At 40.1% G+C, this 16,611-nt stretch overlaps 2 protein-coding genes across 3 annotated transcripts in view; both read right to left on the bottom strand.

Moving 5' to 3' along the window:
• pard3ab (par-3 family cell polarity regulator alpha, b) overlaps window positions 1-16,611 on the bottom strand; it is a 447,253-nt gene that overhangs the window by 4,953 nt on the left and 425,689 nt on the right. The window lies entirely within an intron of this gene.
• LOC140268733 (neuropilin-1a-like) overlaps window positions 1-16,611 on the bottom strand; it is an 89,189-nt gene that overhangs the window by 14,556 nt on the left and 58,022 nt on the right. Inside the window, exons 7-11 of the mRNA XM_072363703.1 lie at window positions 13,592-13,747; window positions 12,324-12,468; window positions 8,462-8,637; window positions 7,583-7,738; window positions 3,875-4,019 (exon numbers count right to left, since the gene is read on the bottom strand). Coding sequence (XP_072219804.1) covers window positions 3,875-4,019; window positions 7,583-7,738; window positions 8,462-8,637; window positions 12,324-12,468; window positions 13,592-13,747 — 778 coding nt within the window. The remainder of the gene's footprint in view (window positions 1-3,874; window positions 4,020-7,582; window positions 7,739-8,461; window positions 8,638-12,323; window positions 12,469-13,591; window positions 13,748-16,611) is intronic.

The following is a 16,611-nucleotide window of genomic DNA, read 5'->3' as shown; positions in this document are numbered from 1 at the left end:
CTTCTTTAAATTCTTCTTTTCAGTCGAGTGACATGTTTTTATGGAAATGCAACCAACTGAAGTTGAATCAACAAAAGCAGGATAAAAATCCCAGATGGTCTGCATATAATTGAACTGTTTTTTTTTGCATTTTTAAGCAGGATGGAGATTTGCTCCCACAGCAGCGTGGATGTAAGAACAGAGCAGCTGATTTAACTCAGAGAAACCGATCTGCAGGCGCATTGCTAAGCTCGTTAGCTTCCCTCTGCTTGTGTTTGTGTGAGCTCGAGTCGGCGTCCCGATGACTTTGAGACAGGAAGAGACTCATTAATGGCTCTCTGATAATTAGCAGAAACACAGTGTGAGTGTCAGTAATTCAATGAATCCAGATGAACTGCTCGTTATGGGATCTTACTCTTCCAACCTTCGACTGAAAAATTCTTTGAGCACATATGTTCAGCATTGAGGGCCTTTGAGGTCACAACTTTGCATTAATGAAGCAGCAAACTTCACCATAAACACAAATAAAGCTGTTATTTGGATAATTAATGTGATTGCTGATGTCTGTGTCTATATGCTGAGCATGCAGCTGTACATGGTTTGCATGTACGTGTGCACGTATATCTCGTCTCAATTGTCTCCTTTTGAAGGCTAACTTGACGCAGACATCCTCCTTCAGAACCTTTCTTAATCCATCCTCTATTCTTTGTGGAAACTATCTGCCATGCCAGATGCTACTCCCATTCTATAAGTGAATTATCTCTTTGTTTACTTGTTTTTTTCTTTGGTATTGAGAGCGTAACGTGACACAACTACAAGCAGGCCAGGAACCATCTGACAACACAGAAGATAATACTCAGAAAACATCAAAAAAGCAATGCATGATTTAACATTTTTGCTGATATCTGATCATTTCCAACTAATTTCGACTGAATGCTGATACAGATTAGGACCAACTGTGCAAAAACAAAAGAAAACAACTGGAATTCACATTTAAAACATGGTATATTCACCTTTCATAGAAGATTTTTAAGCCAAAACCAGGCAAAATGTGACCATAGCGAGATGTCAGTGTTGATTCTGATGCTAATATTGATCATTTAAAGTCTTAATTGGCAAATACTGATGAAACAGTATCAAGGTGCATCACTGTGAATGAAGTAAATAAGACATTTATAACCTAAATTACCTAAATGCCTTACTAACTACTGCTACAACAAACACAGTTAGGACATTTTTATCATAATTTAGTTGGGTTTTCTCAACCTTGTTACACACAAAACGATTGCCTAGCAACGAAAGATTTTTAACCATGGATTAAACATTGCTGTTGCACATTTCTGCTGGGACTGGGCTGGTTTTCTGTATCCGCTGCTCGTCTCCGTTATCGCAGCTCATGCTCATATCTAGTTGTGCTCTCTGAACCTGCAGAACATTTCTGTATTTCTTGTTCTGTTTAAAGGATTTTAATTTGAAATGTTGAGTGTTGGACCTCCCTCATTCATTCAAAAGCATTTTCTGTCTGTCTGTCTACATATACCTCAATTTTCCAGCTTCTGAAAAAACTACAGAAATCAAATAAAAGCCATTTGAGAGGTCAAACACTTGGCTTTTATTGCAAATATTGTTTATGTGTCTTTAAAAATAGACGTGCTGGAAGGTAAAGGCTCTGAAAGGGAGATAAACGCGTGTGCTGCAACAGGTCTGACTGTCTGAAAAACTGTGCTGCTGTGTTAAGAATTCAATGTTTACACAAAAATATGTGAAAATGCTGCTGCTATCAGTTTTATGCCAACAGCTGTGAAGTAGATAAACAGCCTGTCAGTCCCTCTGCGCTGCCTCCCACCTCCAAAATTGTACTTTTGGTGCAGATAAACAAATAAGTCAATTAGCTGCTGAAAGGTCCTGAAGTTTTCACAAGTTCTTAGAAGTCAACAGATTAAAAGAGGACGTCCCGTGACTCCATGTTTCTTGCAAAGCTGATCTCCAACACTCCCCTTAATCCGCTCCCTCTTCTCACCGACGTAGAAAAATCTCGCCTGCTTTGGCTGATTCTTATCATTCTACCCGCAGGGCAACCAGATACTCCACCAGAGAGCCCACTTCCTCCCGTCATCTGTTCCTCCATCACCTCCTGTGCGAGGTCGCGCCCTGCCTCCCCTCCGCCTCCCCTCCGCCTCCCCTGCGGCTCTGACCACTGCAGCAGCAGACAGAGACCTGCCATGGCATGCCTCGGCCTTTCATCTGTTCCCTCTTTCCTCCAAAGTGTAGGCAGTTGGCAGACAGAGCCAGCGAGCACATTAATGCAGAAGTATCAAACAATAATGTTTGCATTGGAATATTTTCAACATTGTCTTGTTTTGTGTGTTTTGTTTTCTAGAATAAGGGAAATACCAGGCAGATATACAAAAATGTTACAGCCTCCACTTCAGCTGATGTTACAAACTCAAAGTGAAGGTGATGAAAATGTGCTTTGATGCTGGAAAAAACAACGATTGTGTATCTTGACATGACAGGTATCAACCTATGATGACAGCAAGTGTCACAAATCAAAAGGTATTGTTGTTTAGATGTGGATTGTCAGCATCTGCCACATATGTAGACTGATCAAACAGAGAAGAAATGTCACAGAAGACCCACGCTATCCTATTCATCCTTTTTGGATTTAGGAAAAGGGGAATTGGGATGAACTGGGTTAGAGCGTGCCATGTAATGATCAACCTCAATTTGATCATAAAGTAACAGCTAACACATTAACCACAGAGCTGTTTTTAAAATTTGAAGTGGCAGTCTCTAATAGCATTTTTCAGGCAGTACCGGATCAAGGTAGATGGGTAATTTCACCAACTGTCATTGCGGTGGCACCTACGATGTCACATTGCAGTATAAACAACAGAGGAAAGGAGGCCACGCTGTGCATGTTATATGCGACTGTCAGTATGTGGTTGTTACCACAACAAAGATTTGTTTCAGAAATAGAAAACAGCAGCAGGAAAAGATACCGATGAAAAAAACCCACAAGAGTTTGGGAGCTCTGATTCCAAATCGCAGCCTACAAAAATTCTGTTTGCCAATAAACAACATATAAGTGTTCAAAAGCTAGTTAGGATGCTAACATACCAGCTAATTAGTAAGCTAACATGCTAGCAGGTTAGCTTGCTAACTTGCTAACATGTTATTTTGCTAACAATGGATTTCAGGTGACATATGGTGTAATTACTAAATATCAAAAAGCCTTTCATGGTCTTTGGTGACCATTAGTACATATTAAATACTGTATAATATGTTGTGTGTGTTTGTATGTCAGATTTGAGGCTGTTAAGATTCTTGATCCAAACAGAGGCCCACAGTTACTTTGTGCCACCGTTCAGTCTGGTAAATCAGTCTAGACGTTTGTGTTTGGCTGTGACTCTGCTAAAGGGATGATTCAAAACAATCTGAGAAAGCATGAAGTGTCCTGAGATTTCACTCTTATTCAAACTTGAAAATGAGATAGAGGCTTCAATTCAATACAGGCGAGAAAACCATGAAAACTGTAGTTAATGTAGGAGGACTGTGGGAAGGCGGGGGAAGTGAACTGATTGACAGTGGTCTCATTTAGCCTGCCTTACATCAGCTGTCTTATTTATAATGCCTTATTTACTGTATTTTATTCACTATTGTTTGGAGGATCAACTGAACCCACAGGGTTCTGGGTAACGTCAGGATGTAAAAATCAGTCATACAGTCTGATCTGTTCCACTTTAAACTTTGCCCTCTTCCTACTTTACATGTGTGAGAAACACAGATCTGCTGTATCCTCAAAGCCCTATTTGTGTCTTCATGTTGCTCATTATATGATTGAAAAACACATGATCCCAGATCAGTATGTCTCTGGGTGGTAACAGGGACTCACCCTCCAGTTCACAGCCCAGCAGCTCCAGACGGAGGCCCACGCCCTCAGCGGTGGCTCTTTCCGGATAAATCCTGACAAAGCGAGTCAGAAGTGGACCGACTGATCTCAGCTCCGGGATTTCATGGTTCTGATTTCCCACGAATATCTGAGGGAAATGCAAAAACAAACATGTCAAGCCTCGACTTATCACACCTATGGAGTGAAAGATTTTAACGTTTAGATTTCATGAGTGAAAATGTACAAAATGCACCATCTGATACAATTTTTTAGCTACATGTGAGCAGAATCTTCACAGTTATTTCTAAATAGAGCTCATAATTGTCTAAAAACCTCAGTGAGTCGAAACAACAAGCAGTGACGTGCACTTTTACTGATCATGCATCCGTCAGTTTAATAAGAAGCTGAAACAGAATAAAAGAAGGAAACAGAGGGCAGGATCAGGAAATCAGAACCAGAGGCCAATCTTTTCCCATTTCTAAAATGGAAGCAGCACAGATGAAAATGGTTACAGCTGCACTGAGAGCCAAGCAGCGGCACAGCAAACATCAAATACAGCCCTGCCTGTTTGAGCCACCGACATTTCCATAAGCCTGACTTATCAAAAAGCAGAGATTTACTTTATTTAATCGTTGCATTATTTATTGCCACATGTGACACTGTACTCGGATCATACCATGCTTTCCAAAGTCTTCTTGGAACATATTTAGTTTGTTTTTTAAAAAAATATATGCAGTTTTAGCCTTTTTTAGATGCATTTCTTTAAACAGCTAAAAAAACAGCTTAAAAATGTTATCCTCTAAGATAAATCTGCCTCTTTTGTTATGTAATCTTTTTCCCGATCAATCGCACTCACTCTGACTGATAATCAAACGTTGGTGTTTACAGTTTTATTTACACTACCGACACGGATCTACTTCTAATTAGCCAGTGCTAACCAGGTTAGATAAAAAATGTGCACAAAGCGCAAACATGCCGCTTTTTTCAACAATAATCTTTACAATATTCAATCATTTTATTTCACAAGCCTTTTAAAAATACACATTTGTTTCAGTTAATGTAAAAAAAAAAGAAAATTATGCTGCATTTCTGGATTTTTACTACATTTAAAAGTCAGGTGATTTTATTGTTATCATTTATTGCCATTCTGTATAAGTTTAATTTATATCTATTGTCTGTTTTCTCCACGACTCGATTCTTTCATGTGATAAAAAAAAAAGAAGACAACATTCATTTTAAAGCATTTATGTCCAAGTTAGCAAATAGCTGTTAAACTTGGACAGTAGCTGAGTTTCCATTCACCAGTGGAACACATTTTAGGTGATCTTTTAAAAAAATCTAGAAAAATAAGAGTGAAAAAGACCAAGTTACCAAGTTAAAGTTAAATAAACTAGGCTGTGTAGTGTCACCAGAGGGTGGCAGTGTTGAGTACCTTGCTAGTTGTTGTAATTCAGTAGAAGAAGTAGCAACCGGAATTAAATCTTGAGAAGGAAAAAATAAACAAATACTGCAGTGGACATCCACAAAAAGAAAAGAGAGCTCTTGTTCAAAAATTACTTAAATCTCTGGGAATATTTTGACATCTTGGAAGACATCAGTCAGTTAAATGACGTCACTGTCGACTCAGACCAGAAACAGCTGGTGAGTCATGACATTTTAATCTTTGCCAGGTCAGATGTGCATCAAGTCTTCTTCGAAACAGCGGAAAAAATTTAAATCCACAAAATGCAAATTAAAAAATGGCAATCGTAATTCTGACGTGTGCTCCCAAACAAACAATAGTGTGTTTTACAAACTTTAAACAATGAAGCCCAAAGACAACGCTGAGTCATGGTCCTGCTCTGCCTTTCAGATATTTCTCTGGTCCAACACACCTGATTCATGTCATGAAGTTCAGCAGAAGCCAAACGATGAGCCACTGATTTCAGTCAGATGTGCTGCATCTGAAACATGTGGTTACGCAGCCCATGGTTTGTATGCTCATGTAGGCCAAAATGACCTCATAGTTATGTTAGTATGTTTTTCTATGATCCTTTTCTGACTGCAAACAAAGTAGTTCTGATTTCTAAATGTTTCCACGTGAAACTCTTTAGGAGGGCATTTTTTTAACCTAACGTAGCTCAGAAGACACTTTGAACGTGTTTTTAAAGCGGGTGTTATTCTGAACGTCATCCAACGCCGCCCTCCTTTCTCTTTATGAGGAGACACTTCAGAGAAAAGCTCATGTTAGTCTTATTTCTGTACTTTACAGGATTACAGATTGTATTAAAGAGAAAATATTATACTAAATAATATACTTCTCGGATTATGAAGGGAACTTGGCTGCGGTGGTCTTCAGGGTCTCTCTGTTTTTGCAGGTATATCTTCAGTCTCCACTTAAAAAACGTCATTATATGAAGAAAAACCCAACTTCTGCAGAACTTATAATCACTCAAAGATGTGTACAGTGGAGGCATGGACCTCCTGCAGCTTACTGCTGGAGTGCTGCACCGACAGAACAGTTCTATTGTGCAGCATGTGTGCCTCAGCCAGCCTGGTACATGCACAAATACATGTACCGGCTCAGGCCTTCCTGCCTCGTCGTTTGAAGCGGTTTTATTAAAAAAACAACCAAAAAAACTGCAGGAAACAGAGCAGAGTCGCTGAAAGGACAGACGGAGCAGCATCTAGATCTCCGTCTGCAGTAAATCAGCAGGAGTTTGACGGCCAACCACCTCCTCGTCTCTGCCATCTGGAACAAATAGAGGAGGATGTCGCATCAACGGGGCCAGCTGAGGGGAGGAAGCAGGGTCTCAGCAGCAGTGGCACGAATTTCCTCTAATGGATAGGCAATAGGCAGAAACTTCTGGCTTCTGCTTCCACGGATGAAGGTATCAGAGCAACAGGTGTCTGAATTCAGACAGTTTCGTGAGTGTCATTTGAACGAAATATTGTTTTGCACAAATATATCTTAAACCACGGACTCTGAAGGGTCTGAAACAGTCTTTAAAGTGGTTTTAGGTTAAATAATGAGAAGAAAAAGCATCAAAACCTACAAAATCAGCAGCTACTGCACAACCTCCTGTCCAACAAATGCCTCAGTTTCCACATTTGATACGCTGGGTTTGTAATATTAGAAATTAAAATTAGGGTTTAGACTTTTCCAACTCAGTGCAACCAGTCTTCTGTGCTGTTCTCCTGCACTTACTGCTTTTTACTGTGGAAATAAACCGGTTTCAAAGCATTCTCATCAGATAGTTAACATTTCTTGGTGTAACTGGCTTTTATAGAGGACTGGATGTAGGATGTATTCACATACAACACCTGGTCAGGTGTGAATTAATGAGCAGACACCAGCTAAAAGATTAAATGCTAAATCTATGGGAGCACACAGATCATTCATTCTGGGGTCCTTTAAATCATTAAATCCGACTGTGATCGTTCATTTCCGTTTGGTTCTTCCACTGATAGTATTATTTAGCAGCTCAATGTTTCACTGTGACCTGATGAGTGTCTGAAGACTTTAAGAAAGTAGAGATTACTGCAAGAGGATTTTTATTCCGTGTCATCTGCCTTTCTTTTAGTCTGTGGCCCAGGAGCCAAACACAAAAGGTGGAATCATTTATGCCTTTTACAAAGCTGCGTTACATATTTAACTAAACTAACTATGATGAAATCAGGCATATGACAGTAACCTGGCAGTCAAACTCAGTTCTGTATAAGAGGACCAACCTTTGGCCTGGTCGTGTTCTCCTCCTTGATCGTTGTCCACTCCTCGCCGTCCACGCTGTGGCCCACCTTGAACTTTTTCATGAACACATTCCGGTCGCGATTTTTCCCCCCCTGGATCACCACGCCGCTCACCATCTTGTTTAGGCCCAAATCCACCTGCAAAGGAGTTAATGTTGCATTACAGTGCCGATAAAAGAACTGCACAGCAAAAACACACCCCATCACCCTGTGATGCATGACAAAAATAAAGGGAAAAACAGGGAAAAACAGCAGTTTAACTGCAGTTTAATGCACAGAATAAGGATGTGGTTCAGTGGCTCCTCATCTGGAAACAAGTGAACTCATCAGTTTTAGGCTCATCTAATAATAACTCAAGTTGAAAAGCTGTGTGGAGAAATAAATGATGGAACCAGTAAAATGTTTGCAGCTGATGCTTTTGTCTTCAGAAGTTTCCTATGTTCCGGTTTCCTTGTTGATCTTTAATCACTTCCTGTTTCATTTTGCAGAGTTTCCTCTATTCTGTTGAGTTTTACTTCCTCTCCTCGTCCCACCTGGGTTGCTTTGCTGATGCTTATTTTGTCATCAGTTCCCTCTGTACAGACCCCTGATGCCTCTTCACTTCTCAAGCCTCTCGTGTTTCCTTTTTACCTTATTTTCCAAGTGTTCTCTGTGTTTTTTGGACAAATAAATGCTTCAAGACTGCGCTCTTCTCTCCATCATCCCACATTTAGGCCGTGACCCATGACAGATCTCGCTTCAGTTCAAGGCGGCTCAATGATACGGGACTTTTTTAATATAAAAAGTGCTTCTTCCAGAGGCACCATTCCCAGACTCTCTGTTTAGCCTCATCATTAAACTACAGCTGAGGTGTGAACCAACCTGTAGCCACTCGTTCCTGAAGGGCTGCTTGGTCTGCTGCCCAGTCCAACCCGTCCTCCCCGTCAGCAAGCGGGCGTTCTCCGCCACCCAGCCCCGGTCGGTGTAGGACGAGGCGCTGATCTGAGCGTCTGAGATCAGGCCCGACACCATTCCCAACATCCCCGAACACGGGTAGTCTGCACAGCAAGAGGAGAGAGGGCAGTGGTTAGGGAAGTTCTGAGAGGCCAGTGATAAGAAACGCCACAGCCATCATAATCTTGTCGCTGCTTTAGTCAGCGCTTTTGGTTGATGCCCTCTGGGGGCTGCTGCAGCGTTTAAACCCAGGAATAAAAATACCACAGAATCAGAGTTTTATTCTTTGAGAGTAAAACAGCAGTAAGACTGGTCCAGGTAAGCAATAGCATCCTTCTTAGTAAGTGTTACAAACCAATGTTCTGTTTTCAAACAGACTACATCTGGACCTACATCCTCTAACATGGCACCAAAAATCCAGCTAACGTCCAAGATAAACAGCACAGAATCTGGGAAAAGATGAATAAAACTATCCCAGTTCAGGTTGTTTCCTGGTATTTAAAGTGATTTTAACTCTTCTGTCTCCACTGACTGAAATGAAGGATTTTAGATTATTTTTCAATGAAAAAAAACAAACTTTTGCAAAAAATGTTAAATATGGAAGACTAAAACTGCCATAATCAGATATAAATGAAAAAATATAAATGCATCAGCAGTTAATGTGCCTGAAGTAAATATTTACTATAATCAATTTATTCAATGTGAGATTAATTGATATTTATACTAAACCTCAACTGTATTTACTGTTATTACACCTATTTATTTACCATTTAAGTTTAAATTTTACTCATTTAATTGATTCTTTTCCTTATGTCTGTATAAATTTCTGTATTATTTTTACTTAATATTTTCTTTCTCTATTTATTCTCTCCAAATTACCTCCAATCTATGTAGTTTGTTTTCATTTTACAATTAATTTTTTTATGTATATATTTCTCTATTATTTGTCCTTTATGTTTTCTCTGCCTATAGTATGTATTTTCTTAACACAGCTCATTTATTTCCATGTTTTCGCTTCACATTTATTTGTATTTATTCTGCGTCGTGATGCAAATGAAGGGTTAAAATGCCCTGCCAGCGTTTGCCCCCCGGGGGAAGGTTTCACCACATTGCCACAGAGGCTGGAAGAGAAGGCCTGTTGCATAGAGAATTTAAACCATTGGTAAAACCAAGCGTGTAGCTGCTTTAAAAATTACAGGCCGCAAAGCAGGGACTGACATATACAAACAAGCATACATGGTTCCTCGTTTCCTCATCAACTCCTGCAGGATTCCCAACCCTGGCTTTCCCAAATGGTTCCATCCCTCTCAACCTGTCTGAAGGCCAGGTCTGAGTAAGTCGACCATTCGACCTGGATTTAAGCGACATTAACCCTTAACTCCATGCCTTCCTGCTCTATCTCCCCTCCCACCATATCCAGGGTGTCTCAGCCTTCCAACCCTTTCAATTCTCTTAACATTCCTTTGTTTAAAAAAGCCTTTCCTTCGAGTATGCCTTCTGCATTACGGTCCATAATCATTCCAGCACTGTAGGCAGAGGGCTTTGGCTGCTTTACTCTGAGCTGAAGTAAAGTTAACTTTATCTGCCTCAAGGGGTTTTTCAGTTCACACATTACTTTGTACAGATCCTTCTGTTCTTAGACTGAAGATTTGACCAGAAAAGGGAAAAGAGAAGTTCATTTAGATTTAGCTTTTTCTTCTGCATGCCGTTCTCACGGAGAGAAGAGAAATCCTGGGAACCAGCTGGAAGTTTAAGTCTTGCCTCGTGGGCTTTTTCACGCTAACAGACTCGCTGACAGTTGAAAACTCATGATCTTGAGGGGGAAAATACAAAATGCCGAACAACAGCCTGTTTCCTGTAATTGCTGCTATTTTAAAAGAATCAGAAAACATTCAGGGATAATGACTAAATAAGTACACTTAAGCTGGAAAAAGAAAACCAAGTCAAGCCCTGACATTCTTGGATACAATTGCCTGGTCAATGCAAGCCAAGTTAAATCCATTATCCTCAACAAGTTAGATCTAATACCCGGCCTCATTGCATTTGACAAATGCCTCCACAGTGATATCTGCTGATGAACAACAGCTCCTGAGGAGACTCAGTCTTCCACAATGTGAAAATACAGCTACTCAGTGTTCTTTATGGAAAACCCCGACGACTCAGAGCTTAAGGGCACAAAATGTCCCATCAAGAAGAGAAACTTAGCTTAAATGAGTCACTCCTGAACCACCTGTCCACAGCAGCCTGTGTCCCTCTGTGGGAGTTTATGCTCACTTTGGAAACAATCGTTATTTCAAATCAAATGAGAGCAGCAGGAGTTTCTCATCCCAGAGGCAATAAAGATGTTAGTGTGATTAACAACGTGTAAAAGAGAGAAATCATTCAGAGAAAGCGTGTCGCTGAAAAAGAGCCACGAACCAGCAGCAAAGCAGGCTAAACGTCACTGATTAAAGGGGTAAGAGAGCGTTTGGTGTTGGTAAAACTGCAACGCAGGTGTAAGAAGGTGCATGTTGAGGTACATGGTTAGAAAATCAACTTAAAGTGAGAAAGACGCATGTTTCCTATGTAACACACAGCACTGGTTTTCTTAGCAAGGAAACTTCCTTTAAAAATAGGGATTGTATGAATTGGACTAATTTGGATTTTATTGAATTTGATTTAATTGGATTATGACGCTATTGCAATAAACTGGATTAAAATAGACTTTGAGGTGCATTGCGATGGCATTTGCTGTGATTTGTTACTATATATAAACAAACTTGAAATTAATTTAGCTGAACTATTCCTGCACGGTGGTCCGATGGTCGGCACCGTCGCCCCACAGCAGGAGGGCTTCAGGTCGGGCCTTTCTGTGGGGAGTTAGGTTGGCAGGTTAGGTTGATCGGTGACTCTAAATTGTCCCTAGGAGTGACTGTGAGCGTGCATGGTTGTGTGTCTCGTTGTCTCGGTGTGGCCCTGTGATGGACTGGCGGTCCATCCAGGATGTACCCCGCCTCCCGCCCAATGACAGCTGGGATAGGCTCCAGCCCCCTCGCGACCCTAAATTGGATTAAGCAGGTATAGAAGATGATGAATGAATTACTCCTGCATGTAGTTAGAATCAAATGGGCCTCGGTGCACCAGAGTTCAATCTTTTTGTAAAACCAGTTGAGTGTAAGTGAAAATTTCCGGACATTCTTTTGATGCATGCAAATTAAAACTTGCAGCCACTTAAAGCATTCCAAGACTGTCGCTCTGCTCTAATAAAATCCTATTTCCATAATCGTAGTGTCTTCTGACAAAACCATCATTCCAGTAACTTAAAGACAACATCTGTGCAGTCGGGCTATACTTTTATGACACTGATCTCCTACAGTGAAAGCTAGAAGTGGCAGAATGTCTCACAAAGGTTGTACTCCTCTTCAGGTATTTTAGGACAAGGACCACCTTCAATGGTTCAATGTCGCACCCAGTAACCGTAGCCAGTGTGACTGCCAGTTCAAGCTTGTGTACTATCTAAAGCATTCATCAACTCATTTGCCATTCCTGTTCCAGGGGGGTTCGGCCTATCCAAGCTGCCATTGGGCAGATTATACCCTGGACAGGTTGCCAAATGAGACAAACAACCATGCACACTCACACTCACTTCTATGGTCAATTTAGAGTCACCAATTAAACCTAACATGCATGTTTTCCGACTGTGGAACAACGCCGGAAAGAACCCACGCATCCAAGGGGAAAACATGCAAACTCCCCAGCCGGCATTCGAACAGAGGACCAGTTTTTTTTGTGGCTACAGCCCCTAAGCTACCTGATGTCCTGCAGCCGTAGATCTCAAAGCGCATACAGATGCCCTGCTCCCAGGATATGGGGCGGATACGAATGTAGCGAGTCAGAGTCTGTTTGGGGAGGAAGGCACGAACTTCATCTGTTGGGTTTTGGTTCCCATCAAAGATCTGAAAAGAAGAAGACAGGGGAAAAAAATATGAAGGTTCTTTTATTTTTGCTCCTTTTACTTTGAATAATATTTCTGATACTTCTGTTAATCCAACCGAAACCAGCACAGCCATTAAAAGCATTTCACAGCTAACCATCACTAATGGTGTTGCTTGTACTGCTCTTACTGCACAATTACTTTTCTTTTCACAAATGCAGATGTTACTGAAGATGTTAAGGCTTCTATTATATCTACTCCTACTACATGCCTGCTGTGCTGTACAAAACTATCAATCAAGGGCCCAGTTATACTCCCTTACTGATGGGAATCCAGAGAATTGTGGGCACAACTGAGGCCTCACAGTGGCCATGTAACACTGCAACTGTGTTCAAAATACTTCATGTTCAAATCTGCTGTTGCATAGATGCTTCACATACAATTCTAACAGCTGCAGGCTTGTTTGCTATGTGATTACAAACATTTAAGCAATGATCTTCCTGTGCCTTTTTTGCATAATTGGTGTTCATACTATAATAATTCAGTATTTAGATTTCTACAGCTGAGCTGTCTCTTTGCAATAAAAAACAAAGTTCAGCCTGAAGCACAGTAGAGAAATTGCGACTTTTACGTTATTTGTTTCATGTTTGCATATCTACTTGTTGTGCGTTCAATGTGATTAAAATGCAAACAATCAGCTCATATCACTGATTGCTGAGCTTTTTCAGCTGATTCCATCCTCCGAGAGCATTTTTTACACAATCACAGCACCCTTGAAATACCTAAATGAAGTGTTGTAGCCTTAAAAAGTGTAGCTGTAATGTTGCTTTTAGAGCTTGATGAAGCAGGTAATATAATCTATCTCATGTCTGAAAAGGCCTTCTAAAAGTTTCAAAGTCGTTGGTTAACCTCAGCATTAACTTCCAGAACAGCAGAGTAATATCAAAGTAATTAATTCTGATCGTGCTCTGAACAGATGTGAAGCAGAGCTTCAGCACACAGTTCACTCAGGGCTCAGATTACACATAAAGCCTTGGAAAATATTGATTCAGCAGTCTCATTAATTGATAAGAATGCAGAGTCCTTCATTAGTCATCAGTATAAGGTAGAAAAGCATTGTTTGAGCATAACTGACTCATCATTACCTTCGGCTTCGAGCCCTCCTTCAACGTGACCCAGTCCTCTCCGTTGGAGCTCAGGTCCACTTTGTATGTGCGGACATAGTAGCGCTTCTTGGTCTCTTTTGAGATCGCACCTTGCGTCCCAATGGCTGTGACGAATCTGAGAAACCCCAAATCCACCTGGAATCACAAACAATCACAAGAACAGATCAATTAAAAGTGTCAGACTGGATTTATACCCCAAAGGTTTTTACTACCATACAGATGCCTGTGAGAGTACTAAGACTACCTACCAAACAAAAAAGGTCCCTGGGATGTCCGCTAAAGGTCCCCTAGGAAAGTCTGCCATTTTATAGGGTCAATTTTGTCCTTACATGATGCCATGATTGGCAGGAAATTCAAAATTTGGTCAAACTCAAAGTTTAACCTGTAACTGAGGATCAAATCCAGTCCTCCCACAACACAGTCAAATGCAAAACTCGCTGAGCTATAAGCAAACACTGTCAACACTGCAACATATGGGTGTTTTTACTTTTTTTTGCTAGCAGTTGTTTAATATTATCCAAAAGAGGGAATTCCTTTGATGTCCTGTTTGCTTCAGATTTACATCATCGCTGTGACCACATCAACACTTCAACTTCCCCCTGATGTCCTGCTCAGAACACTGTAGTTGGACCGATAGCTGGTGTCATAAATGTCAAATGGACATCCAGGTGGTTTCCCTTATTTGCTGGGTAGCTCTGGTTTAAATATCTTCTAATCAATATAAAATATTTCCATATATCTGACTGTAATAGCTGTAACTAAGAAACATGAATGCATGAAAAAACAAACAGCTAGCTAGTTTGTGTAAGCAGTAAAATGTACATGAACAAGCTAACAGTATGAATACAGGACTGATAAGTATAAACAAAAAGTTGAAAAAGTTATTTAATAAACACTTTAAATGGTCCCTGAAAAATAAATCGATGTAAATAGTAAAGCACAAAAGCTATATACACTTGGAAAATTAGCCAAATAAATTGTTAAAACAGTTAGCTAACAGTAAAAGTTTTGGAAACTGTTAAAAATATTGGCAAAATATCTTCCTAAAGGATGAATAGTTGAAAAAGCTGACATTAATGTATCGCCTACATGTTTGGAGTTTGTACCAAGTAGAGCTAATTTGTTGTCGCTGTTGTTAGCTAGCTAAACATCAGTTAGCTAAAAGTGCTTATAGCTATATTGGTTAACCAAAAGGGAAACTGATCAGAGGGAGTGGCATAAAAGCTAAAATTAATAGATATGAGTGTGGAAAATAGTTTTCCAAAAGTACTTTCAAATAGCTGAATTAGATTAATGGCTCAAAATTATATCTGATTAAATAGCCAAAGACTGAAAGAAGCGATTGGACGAGCAACTAAACGAGTGGATTCCAGTAAATGCTATCAAATAGCATTTAAACAAGGATGCGGAAGCCTGTAGATCTAAAAGCTCAGAGTTTGAGGCTATATCTAACCCAAATGTCCTTCCAGTTGTTTGTTCAAGGCCCATAGATCTAAAAGTGTCCATTTTGAACCCGCTTCAAAACAAAGCAATGTTTTCTGCCGGCTAAGAAGCCTTTTCCAGGGCGTTTCTTTTTGAAAATCATACAAAAAAATTTTGAATGTTAAAATAGTGTCAGTGCATCCAAAGTACAGCTGTTCTGCATCATGTTTCACTTGAAGTATATGAGAAACAGGGGCTCAGATCTCATTAATTATTGTGATCCATCTGTAAGAACAAAAACACAAGAGCTGGATGCTGGAGAGATGAGAACTGATTTGTTGGAGCCACTCCTCACCACATAAAGAGCTTCACAGACTCTGTCTATTCCATGACTAAACTGCTGACGAGTGCTATAAGAAATAATTTATTCAGCGTGGTGAGATGAGATACTGACTGCTGAAACTCTGGGTTAAATCTAATGTAAAAAGACATGGAAACTGTATAAAGCTGTTCATACACCTTTCTTTATTGATGTTAGATTTAATCAATAGTGTCATTGTGTCAACTCTTTTCATACAAAAGGGATGGAGCATGACCTACAATTTAAGTCATGCGTTTGATCCAGACATTGTGAGCCTCAGGCTGATCATCCGAGAAGAACGCCAGAAGAGTCTGTTTTCTGAGCTGCAAACCAGAGTGTTTGTGACATTTAACTCACTGAAACAATGCTGAATAGTAAACGTGTGTGTGAATCCGCTCTGAGACGATTCTACGCTTGTCCACATGCATCACCAACGACTAATGCATGACCTGCAGTGTGTAAGTCTGTAACCCAAAAGGTTAAGAGGTTGTGCTAAACCAACAGTAGACTTTGTGAGGCCAACTGTGAGAAAATAAGAGCTAAATATAAAACTGAAACAGTTGTGTGACCCTATTAAAGGTTGATTATTTGTCTACTATGTTCTGAGGGGCTTTTACTTTCACATCTAAACTGATTACAGACTAAACTTAACACCACAAAAGCCACTGTTGTTTGTTGTAATGTACAATGCCAACAAGATCAGTTTCCACTCTCACCAGATTTCTTTCTCATTTCAGTTGAAAATCCTTAAATCAAACATTCATTTGAAACAGACTCGGCTCAGTTGCACTGTTAGCTGCAAGCTCTTAGCCCTATACTGCCAAACTCTGGCAACATACTTTAATCATTCAAAATCCCCATTTGATTGAGACACCCGATTACTTTAATCTATGGCTTCACCAGGATGAGGTCTATGACATCATCTCCTGAGGTTAACTTCAAAACTGTGAGTTTATTGTAACATTTAGCTTCAGACTGTGCACAAATATATCAAATATAATAGCAGAAACTTACTTTACAGATTGAAAAAGCATTTGGAAGACACATTGCTGCTACATATGTCGCTAACCTGGGCTAAACGCGTGTTAAAACTGAATGAAACTGAATCAATCAAACAATTTAAAGTACTAAATCATAAAAAGACACTTTAGACAAACCCAACAGTAGTCTTTGAGAAAGCATTTGGCTGCAGAGTAGAGATAAAACTTCTTCTGTG

Source organism: Leuresthes tenuis, unplaced genomic scaffold (genome assembly GCF_036924035.1).
Source record: "Leuresthes tenuis unplaced genomic scaffold, fLeuTen1.0.hap1 SCAF_14, whole genome shotgun sequence".
NCBI lineage: Eukaryota > Metazoa > Chordata > Actinopteri > Atheriniformes > Atherinopsidae > Leuresthes > Leuresthes tenuis.
The sequence above is the reverse complement of the archived record's forward strand: the minus strand, read 5'-3'. Positions and strand labels throughout refer to the sequence as shown.